Below are 26,516 nucleotides of genomic sequence, written 5' to 3'. Positions count from 1 at the left end.
CTCTGGGTTTCCTCATCTGTAAGATGGGTGTGAGGAAGACAAGCTTGTCCCACCTCACCGGGCTCAGAGGACCAGTCTCCCACGCCCCATTCACTCACCAGACACCAAAAGCACCTGCTGTTTGCCAGGCAGTCAGCTGAGCTCCGAAGAAAAGGAGGTAAACCCACAAGGTTCCTGTCCTCAAGTGGCCTCCGCTCCACACAGAAAGATGTGAACATACACAAGAACTCACCCTCAGTCCCCCCATGGCAAACACTGTCAAAGCTAAAGATGGATGCCAGGACATCGTTCAAACAGGAAATGCAGGGAAAGCCTCTCTGACTTTTGCACAGAGGGCAGCTGAGATCAGGTGTGTGGAAGGGCTTTGCAGGGCACGCAGACCTATTCTGAATGAAGGCTGACGGTGAGCAGAGGCAGCACAGAAACCGAGGCATGGGGACTGCATTCTGGGCACCCTGTGGCCCACGGCACCCACCAGAGAGGCTCTGTTGTCAACCCATCTTAGAGATGGGGAAACTGAGGCTTGGATGCTGAGTTGCCCAAAGTCATGCCTCAGGGGTAGAGGGGGGGGCCAGGGCTACGTGACAGAGCCCCTGTGCATAAAGACCCTCAGAGGACCCGCTGTGAAGGCTGGCGGCAAGGACTGTGCCGGCCAGAGCCTCCCGAGTCCCCCGGGGCCGCTCACTCCATTAGTGCCGCATCACCACCCTGAGCTGTGGCGGGTGGGCGAGGGGCTCCTCTCCCCATGTCACAGGCCAGAGACAGGACCGGTCTTACTCAACACGAGGAGTGGGGCTGGCTCTGGGCCCAGATCTCTCCTGAGCACTCGCCAGGAACCCCTTAAATGCTGAAAATGGCACTGGCTTCCCAGGGAACAGAAGCGGCAGTGTCTCTCCATGCAGAGACAGAGATGGGCCGCCACTTATTCCCACCACTCGGATGCGCCCCGGGCTTAGGCTATTCTCGGAGTGGTGAGGGAGGGTAGCCCACTCCCCACAAGCACCATGTGAAGGGTCAGACCCGCAACAGGCTCTCCTGCCTCAGCAAGGCCCTGGGACTTTGCAGATGAGACCTCAGTTGTCCTGTTCTGACCCTGAAGTGGGTCCAGTTCCCGAATGGGCAGACTGGGGCCACGCCATGTCACCTCCCTGTGGATGCTGGGCCCCTCCCTAGCTCGGCAACCAAAGAGGTAAATTCACTCCTAAGCCTGCCACGAGGGCCCGAAAATAAAAGGGCATTCCAAAATCTGGAGGAACCCTCCAAAAGACTTCCCAAATGGACCCAGGAGAAGCCCCTATCTGGGGAGAAAAAGGGCCCAGAGCCCCGCTGGGAGCCCTGGCCGCAAGCCCACAAAAGCCAGGACGACCAGGGAAAGAAACGTGCTGAGTTTTCGCCCTTCATAATAAATCGTCCCACTACCCTCGTGATCAGATATGGTTTGGTAATAATTGTTCTGGCAGCAAAAGACCCAAGTTCTTTTTCAATAATATAAAGCCAAGGGGACAAAGTCAAATTCCAGTTCCCTAAAATGTTCCAGATGAGACAGCACTGATTCACCAAAGGAAAACCTTAGACCCTCATCAGGAAAAGACAGTAAGGGTCACTGATTCAAGAAGTACCTTCTTGGAGAGCACCAATGTCCCCACAGAGAGCCGCCAAGAGTCACCAACCAAAAAAAAAGAGAGAAAGAAAAAGATGAAAAAAGAGAGAAAGAAAAAGCCCCAAGCTGCAGGGCTCTTCCCACGCAAAACCAGAACGCAAAGGAAACGTGTGGACACCACAAAAGGGAACCAACACCGCAGATGTGGACAGGAGCTGGGAGGAGGAGGAACAGGGTCCCGAGTGGGAGTCAGCGCAGACGTGGACAGGCGCCGGGAGGAGGAGGAACAGGGTCCCGAGTGGGAGTCAGCGCAGACGTGGACAGGCGCCGGGAGGAGGAGGAACAGGGTCCCGAGTGGGAGTCAGCGCAGACGTGGACAGGAGCCGGGAGGAGGAGGAACAGGGTCCCGAGTGGGAGTCAGCGCAGATGCGGACAGGCGCCGGGAGGAGGAGGAACAGGGTCCCGAGTGGGAGTCAGCGCAGATGTGGACAGGCGCCGGGAGGAGGAGGAACAGGGTCCCGAGTGGGAGTCAGCGCAGATGTGGACAGGCGCCGGGAGGAGGAGGAACAGGGTCCCGAGTGGGAGTCAGCGCAGATGTGGACAGGAGCCGGGAGGAGGAAGAACAGGGTCCCGAGTGGGAGTCAGCGCAGATGTGGACAGGCGCCGGGAGGAGGAGGAACAGGGTCCCGAGTGGGAGTCAGCGCAGATGTGGACAGGCGCCGGGAGGAGGAGGAACAGGGTCCCGAGTGGGAGTCAGCGCAGATGTGGACAGGCGCCGGGAGGAGGAACAGAGGTCCCGAGTGGGAGTCAGTCTTCTAGGGATGGTCCGGGATTGCACACCGTGGCCGTGCTGCAAGCACTCTTCCCAGCCCCCACTCCTGGACAGGTTGTTTTGAAGATGCTGAAATAACTTTTAAGGCAAAGAGAATGATCTATGGGTTTCAAAGTCAACGGCATCGCATATTTCAACATTCCCCAGGAAGCAGCCTCTCCTGGTAAACCCTGTCTCTGGTGATATGTCACAGACTCAGCCCTGCTCCGGCAACCACAAAGTCAGCTTCCCCGGGAACCCAATGAGTGTCTGCTCCCATCTTCTCCTTAATGAACAGCCATTCCGTGGGCTTCACATACAGCCTGCCATTGTCTGTTTAAATTGTTGTGTGCATACACACACACACACACACACACACACACAGAGAGAGAGAGAACAGCTTCTGTCAGCTTGCAGGGCACCCGTTTTGTAAGCAATGCAAATGAAAGCTGTGATCCAATCTGGGTGAACCCCCTCCTCCCCGACTTAGAATCGAAGCAGAGTGTACTGGGGCCAGGGGCTGGGGGATGACCACACAGCCTTCAGAAGTCCTGCCTCTAAAAAGAGTCAAGTCTTGTATGTACCGGAAGAACTTAAAAGGCAAGAGCAACGCTTCCCAGCAGCACTTTAAAAAATTAAAATTGGCTGGGTAGAGTGGCTCATGCCTGTAATCCCAGCGCTTTGGGAGGCTGAGGTGGGCGGATCACCTGAGGTCAGGAGTTTGAAACCAGCCTGGCCAACATGGCAAAATCCCGTCTCTACTAAGAATACAAAAACTAGCCAGGCATGCTGGCATGCGACTGTAGTCCCAGCTACCAGCTACTCAGGAGGCTGAGGCAGGAGAACTGCTTGAACCTGGGAAGCGGAGGTTGCAGTGAGCTGAGATTGAGCCACTGCATTCCAGCCTGGGTGACAGAGACTCAGTCTCAAAAAAATAAAATAAAAAATAAAAAGTTAAAATTAATGTTCTCATTAAAAATTTTGAGAACACACTAAAACCACAGGTTAGCAGGGAGAAGCCAGCTGGACCTGCAGGGCTGGGCCCGCTAACCCTCCGAACATGGGTATTTAGCAGAAGCTGCTTTAAATGCAGTCTTAGGAAGGGTAGGAAAAAGGATGGCAGGGAGAGGGTGGCGTTGCTAGGCAACGTGGACAAACGATATATAAAGCACCAGCAAGCTGCTCAGATGTAAGCGCCCCTCAACGTGTGGGCTCGTGGGGCGATGGCTGCGGTCTCCTCGCTGGCGGGAGATGGCCATACCGGGATGCCCTTGGTTTCCAGGATGAGGCTGGGCACGTGTCGCGCAGACAAGCCCACGCGGATGGCGTCACGGATCCTCTTAACCAAGTCAGGCTGGAAGGCGTGCCCGGAGGCCATCTTCAGGAAGAGGATCACCCTCTCCTCCCTGAACTTGTTATACTGGGGGACACACAGGCTGTCCTCCACCTCCTCGAAGGATTCCACTGTGGAGACAGGGGAGGGCGCACATTCACGCAGGGGGCCCCTCAGTGTGGGGTCGGGCCTCACAACAACCTGGCCGAGCAGGTGGGGCAAGCTGGGTGCCCCAGGCCTACCAGGGATGCCTGTGTTCTCCCAGCCCACCCAGGAGGAGTGCCTTGGAGGGACATTTGCTGAGGAAGCCATTTCACGAGCGGAAGAAAACCCATCACTGGGGAGGCAGACACAGCTTCAGCTTTGGCAGGATGGGTGATGTTCTACCAGGAGGCCAGATGTGGGCCTTACTTAATGAGAAGTTAATTCAAGATGAAAAAAAGGACCTGGCTTGGTGGTTCACGCCTGTAATCCCAGCACTCTGGGAGGCTGAGGTGGGATGATCACTTAAGTTCAGGAGATTGAGACCAGCCCGGACAACATAGGGAGACTTTGTCTCTACAAAAAATTAAAAACTAAGTTAGGCATGGTGGCATATGCCTGTAGACAAAGCTACTTGGGAAGCTGAGGCAGGAGGATCGCCTGAGCCCAGGAGGTCGAGGCTGCAGTGAGCTATGGTTGCGCCACTGCCCCCCAGCCTGGACAACAGAGTGAGACCCTGTTGGCCTCCCAAAAATGGAGGCAGGTAGCCGGGCACATTGGCTCACACCTGTAATTCCAGCACTTTGGGAGGCCGAAGTGGGTTGATTACTTGAGCTCAGGAGTACACCAGCCTGGCCAACAGGGCAAAACTTCATCTCTACAAAAAATACAAAAATTAGCTGGGCATAGTGGTGCATGCCTGTAGACCCAGCTACTCAGGAGGCTGAGGTAAGAGGATTGCTTGAGCCCAGGAGGCAGAGGCTGCAGTGAGCTGAGATCACGCCACTGCACTCCAGCCTGTGTAAGAGAGTAAGACTGTCTCAAAAAAAAAAAAAAAAAAAATTGAAAAAAAGGAAGCAGGTGCCTGGGGTGGGGACTCCACTGGAGGGAGGAGCAAGGCTGGAATCAGACATCAGGATTTCTTTACCCTGGCCACACAAACGACCTTGACATAAATTTAGGACTCTGACCTAAGCACTAACGTACGAGGCCATCTAACCGACTCTGCGGCCTGGGCTGGGCCTGGGTCCCTGGGCTGGGGAGTTTGAAGGCCCACAGGTGACTCCACTGTGCAGCTGTGAAACCTACAGGCCTACACTCTCTGTGCTTGGTGTCCTGCATGGTGCTGTGTGACCTTCAGCAATCCTGAACCCTCTCTGTGCTTCTGGTTTCTTCAACCATAAAGAGTAGACGCAAGCTGGCCAGACATAGTGGCTCACGCCTGTAATCCCACCACTTTGGGAGGCTGAGGCAGGCGGATCACTTGAGGTCAGGAGTTCGAGACCAGCCTGGCCAACACGGTGAAACCCCGTCTCTACTAAAAATACAAAAAGTAGCTGGGCATGGTGGTACATGTCTGTAATCCCAGCTACTGAGGAGGCAGAGGTTGCAGTGAGCCAAGATCACATGACTGCATTCCAGCCTGTGTGACAGAGCTAGACTCTGTCTCCCAAAAAAAAAAAAAAAAATAGTATATAGACACAAGTAACCAACCCGGCAGAACTCACCAGGAGGATGAGCTATAATGAGGAAGAGGACGGGCAAAGGGACCTTAAAGACCCCATTCGAGGTTTTATGAGGACAGCAGTGTGGGCAAGGTATGTTCTGGAAAGGAGGTCAGGCTCACAAACATCCACTGTCACACCAGAGACCAAGGGGCCGGAGTTGTGCCAAAGGTGGGGCCTTTGGAAAGGGCCCCTGGGGCTCCCACCAGGACCCTCCTCCTTCCTGGAGACTGGAGAACACTCAGGGAGGGGAAGCACGTACCGATGTTATAGATTTCCGAGCTGCCAAACCGCACCCCGTTGGGGTTGAGTGTGCCGTCACTGGAAAGAGAGAAGAGGTCAGGGCCACACTGCAGCTCTGGAGTGAGGCAAGTCCCAGGGGTCCCACGGGAGGGCGGTCACCCCCTCTCCATTCCACATGGCATCCCCCAGGACTAGTCATGGACACTCCCCTCCCCAGCTCCTTGCCCTGCCACCCAACTCTTTCTCCCTCTCAGGTTAAAGCTCGACATCGAGGGAGGCACCTCTGTGCAGGAACATCTGTCACCTTGCTCCCTTCCCACCTGCACACGTGTCCCCCATTGCGGGTGTGGACGCTGCTGTGCCTTTGCCGTGGGGCCCCTACCCTGACACCCCCTACCCAAGAACCGCATCACAGGGCAGGGAAACGTAGATCATGCCAAGACCCAGCCCTTGGGAAGGAAGCTGGCACAGGGATGCCCCACCCCAGGAATGACACAGGAAGGGTCCAAGATGGGGGACGGTCAGCCATGTCGCAGACTGAGCAGAAAATGCTTCCTCGGAGGTGGTCTTCAGGCCCAGGGACGGCGTGTGCATGGGCACAGGGGTGGGGAAACATGGCACAGCAGCCGGTGGGTGTGAGAGGTGTGGACACCCTGATGCTGGAGTGGAGTGGGGTGCCCAGGAAGGCACTGACTTTTACAGAAAGCGCCTCCTCCTCCACCCCCATGCCTCCGGAAGGTGAGGCTGCAGGGAAGAGAAGCCGACTCCGCAGCCCTTACCTCCGGCCAAGCATGATGATGCCCCCAGTCTTGGGGTTGATTCTGCAGTAGTCGCCATGAGCCCAGATGCCTGCAAGGACAGCAGAGGTGCCCGGTCACCCCGAGGAGAAGGGGCCGTGACGGGCTGCCTGGACAGACGCTGGGAGCGGGTCCACAGACATAACTGGGGCCCAGACCGCAGGTCTGGCGTGGGGCTGGGGGCAGAAGGGAGCCAGACTGTTCCTGCCCCAAGGAACACGCCCTCTAGGGGGGCTGCTACCCGGGCAGCTCTGACACAGCTGGTGAGGAGTAACGCAGTTCCTTGGGCACCAGCAGGGACCTGGGAATTCACAGAGTGCGGGACCAAGCTCAGGCAGGCCACTGGGGGTCAACAGGAGTGTCTGGAGACAACCCTGAATATAGCGCAGGAAAGAATGAGCCACGTCTTGGGAAGCAAGAGTGGCCAGGGCAGCGGAGGGCACAGGGTGTGAGAGGTTGGGGCCAGATCTTGGAATGGAATACACAAGCCCATGACCAGGAAGGAGGCTACTGCACCAGTCCCAGTCACGCAGGCTTGAACCAAAGCATTAGCCACATGTGCAGAGAGCTGATTAGCAGGTAAAACCCAGGGGATGAAGGAGGGGGAAGAGGAAAGAGCCAAGGGTGACAGCAACACAGTGTCAGCAGGCCACATGAGTGGCCACGTGTGCAGCTGTTCAGAGAAGGCTTGCGCGCTGGGGTGGCGCCGTGAAGCTGATCGACCAAAGGGATCAAACCCCAGCTTTGGATGCAGCATCTGAGGAGAGAGGTTCCTTTGCCACATCCTCTACCCAGGCGCCAAACAGTGAAGAGAAGCCACGCATCTGAGAGAGTCACCAAGGGAGCAGTTAACCAGCTGGGGGCCTCCTGCTGCTGACACCCACGCCCAGCCCTTGATCAGCCACACTGAGGGGAACTGGTCAAAAGTGCATCTCTGCCGCTTTGCAATGCTGGAAGTCATCTGCCTCAGCAGCAGGCTGGCCTCCTGCAATAACGCCCCGAAGATTCCCTGCGATCCGGGAAGGGAAAACAGTAAAGCGGCCAACTTCCGTGTCTTCACTGATGGGTGGCAGCCTCAAAAGGCATCTCTCACTCCCAAATCTCGACGTGTCTTCACTGACGAGCAGCAGCCTCAGAAGGCATCTCCTCCCCTCCAAATCTTGAGACACTTCCCCAGCACTTCTCCACTCTGAGGCAAGCGCTAACCCAAACAGCTTATGACTCAACAGCTACCTCGTCTATTCACGCGTTCATGTGACATCGTGAAGGAGACGCTGCCACAAGCCACAACCGAGCCTTCTACGGGAACAAAGGCCAAGGAGACTGTGTATAGGGAGTGCACGGTCCCTGGGAGGCAGCTGAAGAGAATGAAATGAGCCCTACGCTAGTTATTCCGATGCAAAAAAAGAGAATTGCAGGCCTTCAGGTCTTTCCTCCCACCTCCCAAAGCTAGAGAACGAAACCAACTCTTCTCATTGGACTTTTAAAAGATTCACATACACAAGTAAGGAAAAAAAAAAAACCCCACTCCTAGGCTTGCAATCGATGTGCCCGGTTTCTGCAGGAACACATCTGCACGGCTACTCAGCAAACTGAGTTTATGAACGGCAGCCCCGGAAGGCGAGAGCTGCAAGCCTGTGCCGCTCACCTGGGAATCCGGCCTCATCCTGGAACTTGGTGCCAGCAGCAACATACAGTCTTGTTTGCCTGGAGTCAGATCTCCCTTGAACTGGATGGGAAATTTCTGGGGTTTAGGGCCATTTGTAGTACTGTGCCCTAATTACTGAGACCCCGGAAATGCAGAGAAAAAGGAAGATGTAAATCCACCCTGAAGAAATGTTCTTTTGTGGAAACTTCGCCCTGACACACTTTGATCCCTTGCAAAGCCGAGCTGAGAGGAGGAATCCACTAGTGGCTGGCTCCAGGGCACCAAAAAGGAAGCGGCTTGATGGCAAAACAAAGCTACAGAAGCTATGTCTTCCTTTCTACAGCAGACTGAACAGATTTAGATCCTTCTCATTCTTCAAGGCACTGACTTCAGCTCTGAGTCTCCTGGGAGCTGAGGCAAAAGTGGAAATACGGTGGGAACAGGTGACTGCCGATAACAGACCAGGCCTGTATGGAATGTGGCATCTGCAACGACCTAAATCTTAAGTCTCCTTTTACTTTCTTTTAAAATATTAAGTTTTTAAAAATAACAAAAAGCGGCCGGGCATGGTGGCTCATGCCTATTAATCCCAGCACTGTGGGAAGCCGAGGTGGATGGATCACAAGATCAAGAGTTCGAGACCAGCCTGGCTAACATAGTGAAACCCCGTCTCTACTAAAAATACAAAAATTAGCCAGGTGTGGTGGCGCACACCTGTAATCCCAGCTACTCAGGAGGCTGAAGGAGAAGCCGAGATCGTGCCACTGCACCCCAGCCCTGGGCAACAAGACACCATCTCAAAAAAATAAAAGCCCTGAAGAAAACCAAAATGGGCTCATCATCTCACCACTCATATAAGCCCTTATTCACACCTATTATTCATTTATTCACACAATCACACATATATACTTCCCTTTTAAAATTTACACAAGGCTGGGTGTGGTGGCTCATGCTAGTAATCCCAGCACTTGAGGAGGCCGACGCAGGAGGATTGCTTGAGCTCAAGAGTTCGAGACCAGCCTGGGCAACATAGAGAGACCTCATCTCTACAAAAAATACAAAAATTAACCAGGCATGGTAGCACACACCTGTAGTCCCAGCTATTTAGGAGGCTGAGGCAGAAGAATCCTTTGAGCCCTGGAGATCAAGGCTGCAGTGAGCCGAGATCACACCACTGCACTCCAGCCTGGGGCCAGACGGCAACCCTGTCACTTAAAAAAAAAAAAAAAAAAAAAAATTAAAATTTACATCAAAGGGATGCTATGTCCTCTGTTCTTTTTTTTTTTTTTTTTTTGAGACGGAGTCTCGCTGTGTCTCCCAGGCTGGAGTGCAGTGGCGTGATCTCGGCTCACTGCAAGCTCCGCCTCCCGGGTTCACGCCATTCTCCCGCCTCAGCCTCCCAAGTAGCTGAGACTACAGGCGCCCGCCACCACGCCCGGCTAGTTTTTTTTTTGTATTTTTAGTAGAGACGGGGTTTCACCATGTTAGCCAGGATAGTCTCGATCTCCTGACCTCGTGATCCACCCGCCTCGGCCTCCCAAAGTGCTGGGATTACAGGCTTGAGCCACCGCGCCCGGCCTGTCCTCTGTTCTTAAACTTTCATTTTCACTTACTAACTTCTTGGGTATCTTTCCATACCAGCACATGGCCTGTTTACATTTTCACCTGGCATCATTTTTTAAGGTAACAATGTCCATAAACCCACTCCCAGTTGTGGAAAGGAAGGCTTGCTCTTGTTGCTTGGTTTTGCCATCACGCCATTTCCTATACAGCCCAGGAATCTCTCAGCGCTGGTGCTTGAGGAATGGTCTAAGTGCAGCCTGTGTTCACCCTGTCCATGATAAACAGCTTCAGATCTCATTATCTGATCTGCCTTTGTCTTTCCATATTTATTCATCTCTCTCACCTACGCCTAGGAAGTATCAGACGAAGCTACCTGTAAAACTGACTTCATGATAGGATTATTTAAAGAGAAGCAAAATCTTACTCTAAAGGTAAGAGGACTACAAAAACAAAGCAATGATTTCAGCTCTGAGTTTCCTGGCAGCCAAGGCAAAAATGGAAATACAACACATCACAAAGTACTTGTCTTCTCCAAGAAGTAATATCAGTTTCAAAGAGATTATCCTGAAATTAATCCTGAGAGACATCTATCACATGAACCCTTGCACATGTGACAAAAAAAAAGTGACAGAAAAGAGTTTTCAAAGAGCAATGTTACAGAAGATGAAGGGCAGTCATTTCTTGGATGGATCCTCAAGCTGAGATTCTAATCCTTTTGGCCTCTCCTCCCAAGGCAGGGGTTCCTGCCCTCCTCTTTAGGGTCATCTGAAGAGTGTTTCTCTATATCCACTCTTGCTTTTCTGCATTCGTCTGTCTACACAGCTGCTCACAGCAGGAGCCAAGGTGGGGCACAGGTGCAGCAGGTATGCAGTGGAGGCTGAGCCACCCCTGGGGGGATGCCTCACGCTGCCGCAGAAAGGCGCTATTCCAGGCACAATGGCTTTTACGGTGACACGCAAACACGCAAGGCAGGAAGGATCCCTGGCAAATCCTACCACTTGCCGCTCTCTGATTCTCCATACGTGGTCTGTGCTAAACCAGATTACCTTTTGAGAGACTGCAGAAAGCAAGTACTGAGTATAAATAACTCTGGAACAGAAGGCTTGCTAAACGATGAATTATACAGCAGCAATAACTCGAGACTGCTTATGAAATAAGATTAGAGGGAGGCAGGAATCAGAGCTTTAAATAAAAGACTTCCCTGCTTTGGGGCAAGGCACCACTCAAAAGATGACACCCAAGGGTGTCAGTCTATGTGAGAGTGACATGTCGGGTTGTAAATCCTTCCACCGCAAGAGCGCTCTTCCTCTAGCATCTCCATGAGGACTGGATGATGGTGAGAGACATGAAGGAAGAGACCCGAGCCAGACACCACTTCCACATGCCATTCCTCTTGAACAGGCAAGCATCACCCTGTTTCAGCGAGTGGGCCCTGCACCCTCCACCCTCCCACATGCAAACCAGAGGCTCCTGCCAGCTCCCAGCAGCAGGGGCTGGAGCCAAGACGCTCTGGGCAGAGGTAGCTGAGATTCAACTAAACCAGATTACAGTTGCACACGATAGCTTCAAGCTGAAGACAACACGATATTGACCAAAAATTCATTATCGCCCCACTGGCAGAATGAGCTATAGGCAGCTTCTCCAAGCCCTGGTGGTGGGGGAAGGAAGACGGGAGGGGCAGGATGGGAGGGGAGGGACAAGGGTACAGAATTAGACACAGAAGGCCCAGCCAAGGCAGAGGCTGGGCAGCTCTGTCTGCATCTCTCCAACCGACCTGGGAATTTGGAGAAATACGCCTTCCTGTACTTGTTGCCGTTCTCATCATTCCAGAAGTGTGTGGGCTGGCAAGGGATCGGCTTAGTACACACCAGCTCGCCGCTCTCTCCCCAGACCGCCTTTCCTGGTATGGGAGAATTAAAAATAAGCCCAACGCACACCACAGCCACACACCCTGGCTTGTCTCTCTCTCTTTCTTAAGCTATTACTTATTATGCAACATTTCAGACATATACAAAGGTACAGAGATGGTCCACGCCCACACACCTGTCATGGCAGCCTAATAATGCATTCCTCCCAGATGAAGTCCCCTCCCTGTGTGCTCCCCAAAATCGCCGTCTGGGATGTAGTGATTTGTTATTCCCACGTGAGTTAACATTTCTGCTCCATCCACACGCATCCCTGAATAGCATATGTCGTCACTGCATGCCTTTGAACACACACATACTGTCCTTCTACATGTCCCGCGTCTTCCTGTGCTCACTCAGCATGACATCTGGGTGGCTCGTTCGGGCTACTAGGACTCGCTGTGGTTCATTCATATTCACCACTTAGTCATTCTCCACCTGTGATCACGGAGTTTCTTCTTCCCAAGGATGGACATTTCTATTGTTCCCAATTTTGTTTTCCGTTACAAATCATGGGGCTACAAACATTCTTGCGTGTATCACAAGTAAGTCTTCTAGGAGTGGAATTCCCAGATCACAGGGCACGTATCCATCTTCAGCTTCACTGACTACTCCCGCATTGCTCTGCGGACCAGCTGCACTGAGCCCTGCTCACCCCTCCTAGCACAGCTGGATTTCTAGCTGCCAGGCCCAGCACACGGGGAGACTATCCCTTTCATGACCAGGTTCTCAGAAGCTCAGAGCTGGCTGCTGCCTGTGTATCCAGCACCAGGGTTCGGATGCAGCGCAGCGACCACCCAGCTGCCCACCGTGCCCGAGCACACAGGTCTCCACCTGTCCTCCAGCTCAACCCTGACCTCTCAGGGGCTGGGGATCAGGAGCCCGGTGGGTGTTAGGCCAAGCTGCGGGGAAAGGACATCACAATGCAAGTGACAGGGGCCTCCCCTCCGAGGGCTGTTTTGGAGAACTATCACCAAGCAAAGTTACACATCCGAGCGCTCCCAAGCTCCCAACTCACGCCTAATCACAGAAAGAAACAGTTGGCGGAGCCATCACCTTCCTCATTCCACGCCTCCACGGCCATGCCCAGGTTCCGGGCCTGAATCTCCCCTTTATACACAGGAAGAGAAAAATTGTGGCCCATGAAGCAGGAGATGATGTCGGTGCCTCCTGTAAGCAATGGCAAAGGGAGATTCAAAATTCAGAAGCCCCAGACAAATTGCATTAAATTAGTGAGCAACAAAGGAGAAAGTGCCAAGAGGACAAAGATCTAGTCTCCCAGACACACACTACAACATCCCAGACAGGTGGGGCTTCTCTTCAGGGAGCAGTGGGAGAGGTGATACGGAATTTGGAATGAACCCCCATCTGGTAATTGACGTTTTGGCCGAGCCTTCCTGCTAGAGGATCCACTAAGTAAATGACCTCCTGTGGTCACGCTGAAATTCAAGACTCAGGATCGTAGAAAATGGAAGCTTTGCCTGTGATATCCACCTGGCAGGCACTGCCTAGGCGGACCCGTGACATGGGAAGGCTCGAGTGCCGTGGTTTACGTGGACTTAATGGTTGGAAAAACAGAAATGTGGCCGGGCGCAGTGGCTCACGCCTATAATCCTAGCACATTGGGAGGCCAAGGTGGGCGGATTGCCTGAGCTCAGGAGTTCGAGACAAGCCTGGGCGACATGGCGAGACCCCATCTCTACTAAAAATACAAAAAATTAGCCGGGTGTGGTGGCACGTGCCTGTAAATCCAGCTACTTAGGAGGCTGAGGCACAAGAATCACTTGAACCCAGGAGGCAGAGGTTGCAGTGAGCCAAGACTGTACCACTGCACTCCAGCCTGGGCGACAGAGCAAGATTCTATCTCAAAAAAAAAAAAAAAAAGAAAAAAGAAAAAAAAAGTTCCCAGCTGCAAGACCGTGGAGTGTGATTTTCTTTCTTTCTTCAGGCAGCGAATAAAATGTGATGTCTTCTCTGCCATTTCATGTCACTGACTGACGTGTCCCAAGACAATGAGCGAGTCACGTTCGTTTCTGCCACCATCGAGATCTGAGCAGGGCTCCTGACCTCCTTCCTGCTGCTCTCCCTGCTGGTGGGAATGTCTCAGACCCCCCGTCTCAGGCTGAGGAACCAACGGTGGGGAGGAAGGTTGGGGGGTCGGCCTCAGGCTTCGGGCAAATGGCACCTCTTAAAGAGGTGCTTTGAGAGTATGTTTTTAAATCACAAGGAGAAAAATCAGAACTACAAATGTGTAAAAAAATAAAATAAAAGTGACCCAGGCCAGGCACGGTGGCTCATGCCTGTAATCCCATCACTTTGGGAGGCCAAGGTGGGAGGATCACTTGAGCTTAGGAGTTCAACAGCCTGGGCAACATGGTGGAACCCCATCTCTACAAAAAATAAAAAAACACAGCTGAGCATGGTGGCGTACACCTGTGGTCCTAGCTCTTCAGGAGGCTGAGGTGGGAGGATCACTTGAGCCCGGGAGGTGGAGGCTACAGTGAGCCATGATCATGTCACTGTGCACTCCAGCCTGGGCAACAGAGCAAAACCCTGTCTTTAAAAAAAAAAAAAAAAGTGACCCAAAGATTTCTATGGGCAGCAAAGGAATCAACTCTTAAGTCACATGAAGGGGAATTGAGGTGTGTACCCTAAACTACATCTGTGTAAAAAGGGGGTGCTCTCACCCCATTTACACACACTCACAAACACACACTCAAGCACACACACTCACCTACGCACAGAACATCTCTGAAGGAAACGACATCGGCTTCCTTGGGGAAGGAGGACAGCAGCAATGAGAATACCTTTGTGTACTCTGAATTTTTTTTACCATGTGCATGAACCAAGTTCTAAAGCACGATTTTATGTTAAGAAAAAAGTTATGAGAAAAAATGCACTTGGGGGCCAGACACAGTGGCTCACGCCTGTAATCCCAGCACTTTGGGAGGCCAAGGTGGGTGGATCACCTGAGGTCAGGAATTCGAGATCAGCCTGACCAACATGGTGAAACCCCATTTCTATTAAAAATATAGAAAAATTAGCTGAGCATGGTGGCACATGCCTGTAATCCCAGCTACTCGGGAGGTTGGGGCACGAGAACTGCTTGAACCCAGGAGGTGGAGGTTGCAGTGAGCTGAGGTCGCACCCACTGCACTCCAACCTGGCTGACAGTGCAAGACTCTCTCAAAAAAAAAATTTTTTTCACTTGGAATCCACATATAATACACTCATATTATACACACACAAGTGTGCATGTACGCATCCATATATTCCTGTTTTTCACCTGCAAAAATGACCGCACCTTGTAATTCTGCAATCTGATTTTTTCACTCATCATGACCATGTTTCAATGTCCATCAGTGTATTTCTTCACTTCTAATAGCTTCATAAATTAAGAATGTGCCCTAAATTATTCAATCAATTTCCTTTTGCTGTGCATACAGGTAGCATCTATTTTTTACTTATATAAACAATGTTGCAATATTTGTCCTTCCATACAGTGGATTCTCACTATTTGCGGATTCTGGTTTTGGGAATTTGCCTACTCACTAAAATGTATGTGTAACCTCCAGATCTATAATCTGGAGCTTCTGCGGTCACTCTCAGACACTGCAGAGCAGTGAAAACCCGAAGTCACCCAGGCACATTCCCACCGAGGTCACACGAGGCAACACGGCCTCCCTGCCTTGCTCTCACACGCAGGAGACTGGGGCAGGGTGGGTTAGGGTGCTCTGTTCCTGGGCTTGGCATCGCAGCTCTGGCATCTGACAGTGGGGTGGCCTTGGGCAAGTCACTGAATGCTTCTGAACTGCATTTTCCCTTTTGCAAGATAAAAAATACAGAACCTGGCCGGGCGCGGTGGCTCAAGCCTGTAATCCCAGCACTTTGGGAGGCCGAGACGGGCAGATCACGAGGTCAGGAGATCAAGACCACCCTGGCTAACACGGTGAAATCCCGTCTCTACTAAAAATACAAAAAAAAAAAAAACTAGCCGGGCGAGGTGGCGGGCGCCTGTAATCCCAGCTACTCGGGAGGCTGAGGCAGGAGAATGGTGTGAACCCGGGAGGCAGAGCTTGCAGTGAGCTGAGATCCGGCCACTGCACTCCAGCCTGGGCGACAGAGCAAGACTCCGTCTCAAAAAAAAAAAAAATATATATATATATATAGAACCTACCAAGATGTATTGTTTTGGATTTTAAGACTATAATCGATGTGAGAGGTGTGTGTATATACATGTATTTCCCCCAGGAGCGAGGGTTCTGTATGGGCTGACTCAGAGTTCACAGTGACTTCGTGAAGCATCACTGCCTCAGATTATAATGAGAAGGCATTGTGTGTATTGGCTGCCCAGTGGACTGTGTCCTTGGGATGAATCCAAGCACTGGGCAGAGGTGTGCATACTTATGGGGCCGGCGGGGATGGCTGGAAGAACCATCCCCCCTGGGGTCGTACCTGAGATGGAGCCCAGGAGGATGCTGCTCTTGATGCACCTGTAGACATACTCGTAGCTCTGGGCTTTCAGTGGGGAGCCAGTGGACAGGATCGTGTGGAGCATCTGAAGACTGTGGGTTTCCACTGGGGCGAACAATCACCAAAAGATTAAAACTAAACCCAGTGCCTGAAGCCTCACGCGCAAGCAGAAAATAGGATGGATTTAATTTCCTTGATTGGCAGTATGGGGAATGAATATTAAAGAGGCATACTCACCCGGCTTCATGGCCTTCTCTTCCAGCACCGACAGCCACTTGGCCCCAGTTACCAGGACAGTGATACTAGGGTGCAGGCGGGAAAGAAAACACCAGAAACCCTTCAAGGCTCTTGTACCAAAGCTTTCTAAAGTTAGGGATTTATTTCTGAAAAGTTTGCAAAACCCAAGAGAGAGCAGTTTTCTGGGTTGAACTCATACTTCGTGTTTACTCAAGTCTGAGTCACGGCACCTGCCTTGCTCACAAGCGCACCTGACTGCTCTTTATGCTGATTCCAGCACGCAGGGCCGGTTCCCTTTACCACGAGGCTTCACATACAACAGCAGCTCACCTGAACCCATTACCTTCCCAACTGCAGAGTATTTTATCTTGGGGGATCAAAGGAAGCCATAAAATCAAGTCCCCTCAAATTCTATCCTCACACATTCATTCACCAATGAAGAGAGGGTTACAGAATTATTATAATTATTTTTTTTAGACAGAACCTCCTTCTGTTGCCCAGCCTGGAGTGCAGTGGTGCAATCACAGCTCACTGCAGCGTCCAACTCCCGGGCTCAAGTGATTCTCCCACCTCAGCCTCCCAAGTAGCTAGAGCTACCAGTGTATGCCACCACGCCCAGGTAAGAGACAGGGTCTTGCTATGTTGCCAGGCTGGTCTTGAACTCCTGGGCTCAAGTGATCCTCCTGCTTTGGCCTCCCAAAGTGCTGGGACAATTTTTCATTTGTTAAAACATGTGCCATACTTGAAACTCTCCACCCATCCCCCCCCCCTTTTTTTTTTTTTTTTTTTTTTTTGAGACGGAGTCTCGCTCTGTCGCCCAGGCTGGAGTGCAGTGGCCGGATCTCAGCTCACTGCAAGCTCCGCCTCCTGGGTTCACGCCATTCTCCTGCCTCAGCCTCCTGAGTAGCTGGGACTACAGGCGCCCGCCACCTCGCCCGGCTAGTTTTTTGTATTTTTTAGTAGAGATGGGGTTTCACCGTGTTAGCCAGGATGGTCTCGATCTCCTGACCTAGTGATCCGCCCGTCTCGGCCTCCCAAAGTGCTGGGATTACAGGCTTGAGCCACCGCGCCCGGCCCCCATCCCCTTTTTTTAAACAAGTTCACATTTTTATGAAACTCAGAAAAGTGAAGCTCTTCTTGAATGTTCAGAATCCACAGTTCTATGCATTTGTGCTCACAGAACGACACACGCTGCTGAATATACATCACTGCGTTTTCAAGGGCAGACCTGTCTAACATGCTATTTCCTTCCTCAGCTTTTCTTCCAGCCAGGTGGCCCTTCACATGTAAACTCAGTCGGCCCAACTAAAGAACACTGTTCTCTTCGGGGCCTAGAGGAGGCTGTGAGAGTCAGACTCTCCTGGGTCACTCTGGGCAGTAGAACCTCACTCCTGCACATCCGGTGGAGAGACTCATCCCAAGGAAGACTGTCATGGCACTTGCTGTCTGAAGCCACGAGGCAACATGGCACAGAACACCCCGGAATGCAGGGCTGGCTGGGCTGGGTGTGGCTAAGGCAATGGCAGGGTGGGTCTCCTTCCACTCAAGGAGGCAGGTTACCATGGTCCTTCCACCTCCCACACCTTCATTCTCTTACTTCCCCAGACCCACCCTGCCACCAACAAAGCCAGCACTGTACCCTAGAGATGGCTGGAGTTTTCGGGGAGGGAGACTAGCTCCTCCCACTGTCCCCCATGCTTCTTTCATAAACTCAGAGTTTGATTAACTACTTCAACATCATAGCCAAGGATTAAGGTGTCACTCCCTTTGCAAGTATCACTAACAGAGGATGGAGACCTCATGACTCTAATGGTGATCACCCGGCCCTGAGCAGCAGTGACCGCCTCCAGCTACAGGTACAAAGCTGTTTAATCAACAGGCACGCCCAAACAACACAGGGGTTTTGTGCAATCCCCCTACTGCCCACCCCCAGAAAACTCGAAGGCTTTCTGTGATTTTAAAGTGCATCTAAGGGCAGGCAAGACTCTGTAAACCCTGATCTTGGTGAGGCTCCGCCAGCACTCGGAGGTGGTGCTCTCCGGCCTGTGAGTCACAGCCCTGCTTGTCTGAAGAAACAGCAAAGTCCTCCATCTATCTCCAGGGTGCACGTAAGAGGGTTAGGAAATTCAATACCATTCAGCTCTTGGAAGCACGGGAGCCCACCTGCAGGCACTCATGCCACGTCTTATTTCTAGCAAGTACTGTAAGGGTCGCTGCACAAAAGCATGAGACACCGTCAGGGCCCTAAACCGTTGGGACCCAGTGCCCACGACTGCCCGGAGCCCTGTGCGGAGCCAAGTGTGGATCAGCCCACAGGCAGCCCCTCCAGGGATGCCACTGCGCCTGTGGGCTCAGCAATCTCAGTCTCTCAGCTTCTACCCCTGCCCCTGCCCTGGCAATGCTCTCTTCGCTCAGGCGCTACACCGCCCTTTTCTGTTGGTTTGTTTGTTTTGTTTCTGAGATGGAGTCTCTCTGTGTCACTCAGGCTGGAGTACAGCGGGGCGATCTCAGCTCACTGCAACATCTGCCTCCAGGGTTCAAGTGATCCTCCTGCCTCAGCCTCCCAAGTAGCTGGGATTACAGGCCTGCACCACCACACCTGGCTAATTTTTGTATTTTTTGTATTTTTAGTAGAGATGGGGTTTCACCATGTTGGCCAGGCTGGTCTCGAACTCCTGACATCATGATCCGCCCACCTCAGCCTTCCAAAGTGCTGGGATTACAGGCGTGAGCCACCACGCCCGGCCTACACTGCCCTTTTAATAACATGAACCAGATCCGTGTTCTCATGATTCAGTGTCCACTGCTCTTCCATTCCACTCGGGGAAAAACTCACCCTTCAAGCAGCCCCAAAAGTCCCCGCCCCTCCGACTCTACCCCCGCCCCCCGCCCCTCATCAACTCTTCACACTCGGGCCACAGCAGGCCCCTTCCAGCTTCCACAACACGTGGATCTTAGGCCCACCTCCTGGTGGTTCCCTCTGCCGGAAGCACACGTCCCCACTTGTGCAAAAGTAGTTCCTGAACCTTCCAGCCTCAGCCCAAATGTCAAGACCTCTTGAGGACTCCCTGACCCCAGGTCACTGACGGCACTCCTCAGAGCCCGAGGTTGGCCTCTCTTTTCCTTACCTTCCCCCTCCCAGTACCAGCCCCATGAGGACAGAGCGTGCTGGCCCCTGGTCGCTGCTGTGTAGCTCCCAGGACCCAGCAGGGAGCTTGGCTCACAGCACGCAGTCCAGCACACACTGGGTGTAGATCCTGGCAAAGTGCCGTCCAACCCATGCACTTCCTTAGAAGGACAAGCCTGCTCACCCGCAAGGCCCCTGCCCTCTAGAACCACCTTAGACAATGGCCCCATTCAGAGACAGGCAAAACCGGGCAACCCAGACAACGTCCACGCCTGCCCCGCTACTAGCAAACTGGACAGAGTCCCCAGGGTTCTGGCCCTAATTCCATCCAGAATAGTCCCCTCACTAGAACCCAGAAACACACCCCTGTGAAGAAGAAAATTCACCTTTTAAAATTATCTTGTCTGTGGCTACAAAATAAATGCTCTTTGATCAAAGGTGTCAATAAGGCTAGGAGCTGACATGCCGGTAATCAATAGAGATCTCCCCCCACATTTACTAACAGATGTGGGTTTTAAGCAGAGGCACTGAGACAGCACCACGAGGACTGTGCCTGCCCCGCGCACCTCTTGCCACAAAACAGGGTTTGCCGTGACTGCTTTCAACTGCTGCACAGCATTCAGTTTCCAGGAGGTGGACAGAACCGAGCTGAAGTGTCCTTCCCTCCCAGCACCGCTCCCTCTCACTGCTGGTGGCGACCAGTGCAGTGGTTTAAGGCCCGCATCCTTCCAAGAGCCCCTCACCGGCAGCCCCTGCCCAGGTGCCGAGTCACACCTGCCTCGCCAAACTGCACAGGAGGCTCTCCCAGGCAGGGCAAAGGCCACTTCCAGAGGAAGCCCTGTGACAGCATGACCACACCTCAGTCAGCCTCAGTGCTCTGGCCAACCTAGGGCCCGTGATTATGGCACGGAACCAGCCACCATGCTGTGAACACTCGCACATGTACGCGTGCGCACAGGCACATGCACACATACACAAGGCACACGTGCATCCACACGTACAGCAAACATTCACAGCTGCATGCACACACACACCCACCTATACATGCACACACATCCATGCGCTCACTTGCACTCTCACATGTATGTGCACACTCATGCACATATGCACTCCCACACTCCCTTTCACATGATCACGCTCCATGCACACGCACACACACTTTCACATACACTTGTGCACACACGCAGACTCACACCCATGCATACACAGAGCAGAGTCTCCCTGGGACACTTCATCCCTGGATCTCATTAGCACCGGGCCCCAATGATGTACATTTCCCTCTCCACCCCTCCTCCAGTAACCCCCGACCCAGTGCATGCCTCTCCAACACACCAATAAAAGTTCCTCCACCTGGAGCCTGGCTTGAGGGTAAAAGGGTAAAGATTCTAAAGCCATCTGAAGTTCCCAGGGATTTGATTAACCTTTTGCTGGAAACCATCTCATTAGGAAATAGCCTTCCTCACTAAGATTGTGAGCCAAATGTCAGGATTTAAATATTACCCAGGCCAAGTTATAATTAAAATGTTAATGGCCAAGGATTTAAAAACATGAGTGGCTCCTGTTCGCCCCATGAACAGATTCAGACATGGAGTAATTAAGACACTTCAGAGCATGGTTGTTTCTGGGCCCCTGGAGCTCTGGCGACTTCTATATTCTTATCTCTAGAAACACTGTCATTAGGCCAAGGGTGACCAAGACCACCGTGGCCAGAACACGCTAGCCAGTTGTGATTAATTCATCAGCAAAGTGCTAAAGAGACTGGATCTCCTGACGCCTTCTAATGATGATGATGATGGGGGCGGGGGGCAGCAGCAGGGACCCCTGCACCTATCCCCATTTGCATAATTCTCAGGCACCAGGAGGGTACCCAGTGTGTCTCTCCTAACTGGCTCCTGCCACTGCTCATAGGATTCCTGTCTACTATCCAGCCAGGACCACAGGAAAGAAGTGACCACCTCCAGGGGCCCCAGGAAGCACTCAGTGCAGTTATGATGAGGCGACCCTAGAAGACAGGTGGCTGCCAGCCCCCAGGGATGACTAGGGACAAACAGAGCTCTCCTTCTGCCAATGGGCTCAGGAGAAAGGTGGCAGGAAATCCAAACACAGCCCCCCCAGTCACAGGTTCTGCACCCACCCCTCACGAACTTATCCACACACCTCCCCTGTGCATTCGGCCTTCACCTCACTTCATCTCTGATATGTTTTAGCTGTCCCCACCCAAATCTCATCTTGAACTGTAGCTCCTATAATCCCTGCGTGTCGTAGGAGGGACCTAGTGGGAGGTAATTGAATCATGGTGGCAGGTTTTTCCCGAGCTGCTCTCTCGATAGTGAGTAAGTCTCACGAGATCTGATGGTTTTATAAAGGACAGTTCTCCTGCACATGCTCTCTTGCCTGTTGCCATGTAAGACATGCCTTTGCTCCTCATTCACTTTCCATCATGATTGTGAGGCCTCCCCAGCCACGTGAAACTCTGAGTCCATTCAACCTTTTTCTTTATAAATTACCCACTGTCGGGTATTTCTTCATAGCAGTATGAAAATGGATGAATACAATCTCACTCCTGAGTCTGCAGAACCTGTGTGAAACAGGACTCTAAGCGGCCCTCAGTTTTCCTCCTTTTGCTGGGAAATGCCACAACTAGAGAAATAAGATCAATGCACAGCCCAATGACTGCAGCTGACAACACTGTACTGTGTAAGTGCTGGAACTTTGATAAGAGAGTCCATTTCAGGTGCTCTCCTTGCTAAAAACAAAAAGGTAACTGTGTGAGGAGATGCAAATGCGAATTTGCCTGACTGCAGTACTCATTTCACTACGTGTATACACAGCAAAATACCATCCTGCGTGCCTTACGATACATACAATTTCTACTAAAAAGTAATCCTAAAAATAGAAATAGATTCTTAAAAGAAATGAGATTGCACGCTGCCCATAGGATTTTTCTCAGTCCTCACTCTGAAGGGAAGAGCCCTGGCCCTTGGCGTCCCTCCCTTCTTAACAGTTTCACCTTCTGCTTCTGGCACCTCCCACACCCTCCTCTTGGAGAGGGGGCGTCCACAAAGGCAGAGCATTCCGGAGACTGCCCCGAAGGCAGGCAGGACTCTGCATTTGATCCCAAGGAGCCTTCCCGGTGCTGCCTGTCCCTTGCTTTGAGCACAGCATCTTGGTACCTACCCTATCCTGTCAACCAGGTCCCAGAGCACGTTGGGCGTGGGCACCAGCGGGGAGCCATCATACAAGACCATGGCCGCTCCTGTGGCCAGAATGGACACCATCCAGTTCCACATCATCCAGCCGGCCTGCAAAGACAGGAGAGCTGCGGCTTCAGTGGGCGCTAGGCAGCTCCCCCAAGCCCTGCCCGCTCAGCTTCCCATGTCCCTGGGAAAACGCCTAAGATGGAGCCACAGGTTGGCACTAACTGCCCATTTCAAATGCAGGACATTCTGGCCCAGCAACTCCCCATCTAACAATGGACCGCACAGACATAGTCACACATGTGCATGAAGACGCATCACAGAATGTCTGCTGCAGCCTTACTGGTGACAGAGACAAAGCAATGTAGGTGTTATCGACACAAGAAAGGTCACAGGAGATGCACACTTGCTACTGACACTCCTACACAGTCACTGAACCCACATGAGGCGTTCTGAACAGCACCTGGCCCCCAGCAGTATGACAGCAGCCATTGTGCAGCCATGAAACAGAATGAGGTCCCGACTGACACGGAACCATCCCCAAGACATTATTCATCCATGATTAATGGTGTCAGGAACCTACCTCCTGCCTGCCACAGCCTAGGGCTGTCCCCAAATCACATGGGCTATAGTGACCCAAAACCAACGTCCCCCGGAAGGCCCACCTACACCTACTTCCCATGCACAAAGGCAGAGGGCACGAGGACACAGCCAAAGGTCTCCATTTAGTTGAGTTGCTTTCTTCCTTTTTTTTTTTTTCCCCAAGACAAGGTCTCACTCTGTCACCTAGGCTGGAGTGCAGTGGCACAATCAGAGCTCACTGCAGCCTCGACCTCCTAAACTCAAGTGATCCTCCTGCCTCAGCCTCCCATGTAGCTGGGACCACAGATGTGAGCCACCATGCCCAGCTAATTTTTTTATTTTTTGTAGATGAGGTCTCACTTTGTTGTCCAGGCAAGTCTTGAACTCCTGGCCTCAAGGGATCCTCCTGCCTCAGCCTCACAAAGTGCTGGGATTACAGGCATGAGCCACTGCGCCTGGCCATTGAGCTGCCTTCTGAACAGGTCTTAATGTACTTGTTCAGTTTCTTTTATTGAGGAACTGTTCCCCAAAGAGGAAACCAGTGCCTGGAAGCCCCAAGCAGCATAGCATTCCCGGCCACCTCATTGTCCAACAAAGCTGCTAAAAGTTGAGTCCAGGCCTGCTGGCTCACACCTGTAATCCCAGCATTTTGCAGGGCAAGATGGGAAGATCACTTGAGCTCAGGAGGTTGAGACCAGCCTGCGTAACTCAGTGAGACCTGGTCTCTATGGAAAAACAACTTTTTTTTTTTTTTTTTTTTTGAGACGGAGTCTCACTCTGTCACCGAGGCTGGAGTGCAGTGGCACAATCTCAGCTCACTGCAATCTCTGCCTCCTGGGTTCAAGCGATCCTCCCACCCCAGCCTCCCAAGTAGCTGGGATTACAGGTGTCCACCACCACACCTGGCTAACTTTTTTGTATTTTTAGTAGAGACAGGGTTTTACCATGTTGGCCAGGCTGGTCCTGAACTCTGACCTCAAGTGATCCACCTACCTCATCCTCCCAAAGTGTTGGGATTACAGGCATGAGCCACCATGCCTGGCCTCTAGAAACAAAAAATTTTTTTAATTAGCCAGGCATGGTGGAGTACACCTGTGGTCTCAGCTACTTGGAGGCTGAGGTGGGAGGATTACTTGAGCCCAGGAGTTTGAGGCTGCAGTGAGCCATGATCACCACTGCACGCTAGGCTGAGCAACAGAGTGAGAGTCTGTCAAAAGAAAAGAAGAAAGGCAAAGGGAAAAAGGGTGACAAAAGGCAAAGGGAAAATGGGAAAGGAAGGGAGGGGTAGGGAGGGGAAGAGAGGGGAAAGAAAGGAAAGGAAGGGTAAGGAAGGGAGGAGAAGGAAGGGAGGGAGGGAGAGTGGGTCACAGTACAGGCTGGGCCCAGGGCTGCAGGACATGAAACAACTGCCACCGAGGCTGCTGTTAGAACCCAGGTGGGGAGGCCAGGTGCAGTGGGGAGGCCAGGCACGGTGGCTCACGCCTGTAAACCCAGCACTTTGGGAGGCCGAGGCGGGCAGATCACGAGGTCAGGAGATCGAGACCATCCTGGCTAACATGGTGAAACCTTGTCTCTACTAAAAATACAAAAAATTAGCTGGGCGTGGTGGTGGGCGCCTGTAGTCCCAGCTACTCAGGAGGCCGAGGCAGGAGAATGGCATGAACCCGGGAGGTGGAGCTTGCAGTGAGCCAAGAACGCACCACTGTACTTGAGCCTGGGCAACAAAGCAAGATTCTGTCTCCAAAAAAAAAGAACCCAGGTGGGGTCAAGCTGCTCCAAGAAAAATCTAACTGCCTGATTCTTAGTGGGCAGGATCCTTCCAGTAAAAATGAAATGCCTCTGAGAAAACTGCTCCAAATTTTTGAGTTCTTTCCATTGTATCTTTACTCTCAATACAAGACCCTCCCATTTTAAATTGCCGTGTCCCAGGGAAGCAGCTGAATCCTACATCATCGTAGCTGCTGGGAGCTTTCTGCAACTCCTTAAGGACACCGCACTGATGCTGCTGGCCGAGATTCCTGCTCAGAAATATTTGAGAAAGGATGCGGCACACAAGGGACCATTGGTGGGGGTGGGGCTAGCACCAGTATTCTACCTTAGGGACTGGGAACAGGGGTGGGTTGTAGAGCAAATCCCTGCAGCTGAAAGAAACCTGAATCTTTGTCCCAAGCCCCTTATTAATCCACAGCTGGTCACAGAGAGCCGGGAGGGGCCTCTCAATAGTCACACATCAAAAACACACCCAAGGTCACCACTCCTGAGTCTGTGTGAAATCCCAGGGGTCCGTCCCCTGCACCGGTGTATGTGTGAGGTCCCGGGGGTCTGTCCCCACTCCTGCATCTGTGTGAGGTCCCGGGGGTCTGTCCCCCTCCTGCATCTGTGTGAGGTCCCGGGGGTCCGTCCCCCTCCTGCATCTGTGTGAGGTCCCGGGGGTCTGTCCCCCTCCTGCATCTGTGTGAGGTCCCGGGGGTCTGTCCCCCTCCTCCATCTGTGTGAGGTCCCGGGGGTCCGTCCCCCTCCTCCATCTGTGTGAGGTCCCGGGGGTCCGTCCCCCTCCTCCATCTGTGTGAGGTCCCGGGGGTCTGACACTCTCCTGCATCTGTGTGAGGTCCCGGGGGTCTGACACTCTCCTCCATCTGTGTGAAACCCCAGGGGTCCGTCCCCTGCACCGGTGTATGTGTGAGGTCCCGGGGGTCTGTCCCCCTCCTCCATCTGTGTGAGGTCCCGGGGGTCTGTCCCCCTCCTCCATCTGTGTGAGGTCCCGGGGGTCCCGTCCCCCTCCTCCATCTGTGTGAGGTCCCGGGGGTCCGTCCCCCTCCTTCATCTGTGTGAGGTCCTGGGGGTCTGTCCCCCTCCTGCATCTGTGTGAGGTCCCGGGGGTCTGTCCCCCTCCTGCATCTGTGTGAGGTCCTGGGGGTCTGTCCCCCTCCTGCATCTGTGTGAGGTCCCAGGGGTCTGACACTCTCCTGCATCTATGTGAGGTCCCGGGGGTCTGTCCCCCTCCTGCATCTGTGTGAGGTCCTGGGGGTCTGTCCCCCTCCTGCACCTGTGTGAGGTCCTGGGGGTCTGTCCCCCTCCTCCATCTGTGTGAGGTCCCGGGGGTCCGTCCCCCTCCTCCATCTGTGTGAGGTCCCGGGGGTCTGACACTCTCCTGCATCTGTGTGAGGTCCCGGGGGTCTGTCCCCCTCCTCCATCTGTGTGAGGTCCCGGGGGTCTGTCCCCCTCCTGCATCTGTGTGAGGTCCTGGGGGTCTGTCCCCCTCCTCCATCTGTGTGAGGTCCCGGGGGTCTGTCCC

General features: G+C 52.9%; 2 protein-coding genes across 3 annotated transcripts in view; both read right to left on the bottom strand.

The window, feature by feature from the left end:
• TMEM132B (transmembrane protein 132B) overlaps nucleotides 1–26,516 on the bottom strand; it is a 1,306,862-nt gene that overhangs the window by 517,544 nt on the left and 762,802 nt on the right. The gene's annotated exons all lie outside the window — the stretch shown is intronic.
• AACS (acetoacetyl-CoA synthetase) overlaps nucleotides 1–26,516 on the bottom strand; it is an 83,810-nt gene that overhangs the window by 3,009 nt on the left and 54,285 nt on the right. The window contains exons 10-17 of one of the 2 annotated variants that reach the window (XM_050747978.1): nucleotides 22,620–22,744; nucleotides 16,316–16,380; nucleotides 16,061–16,183; nucleotides 12,662–12,775; nucleotides 11,476–11,601; nucleotides 6,473–6,542; nucleotides 5,713–5,771; nucleotides 3,673–3,875 (exon numbers count right to left, since the gene is read on the bottom strand). In XM_050747978.1, the coding sequence (XP_050603935.1) occupies nucleotides 3,673–3,875; nucleotides 5,713–5,771; nucleotides 6,473–6,542; nucleotides 11,476–11,601; nucleotides 12,662–12,775; nucleotides 16,061–16,183; nucleotides 16,316–16,380; nucleotides 22,620–22,744 (885 nt within the window). The remainder of the gene's footprint in view (nucleotides 1–3,672; nucleotides 3,876–5,712; nucleotides 5,772–6,472; nucleotides 6,543–11,475; nucleotides 11,602–12,661; nucleotides 12,776–16,060; nucleotides 16,184–16,315; nucleotides 16,381–22,619; nucleotides 22,745–26,516) is intronic. The other variant, XM_050747979.1, reaches the window with a different exon arrangement.

The sequence above is a fragment of the Macaca thibetana genome, chromosome 11 (genome assembly GCF_024542745.1).
Source record: "Macaca thibetana thibetana isolate TM-01 chromosome 11, ASM2454274v1, whole genome shotgun sequence".
In the NCBI taxonomy this organism is placed as follows: Eukaryota; Metazoa; Chordata; class Mammalia; order Primates; family Cercopithecidae; genus Macaca; species Macaca thibetana.
This window is presented reverse-complemented; position numbering and strand designations above follow the sequence as displayed.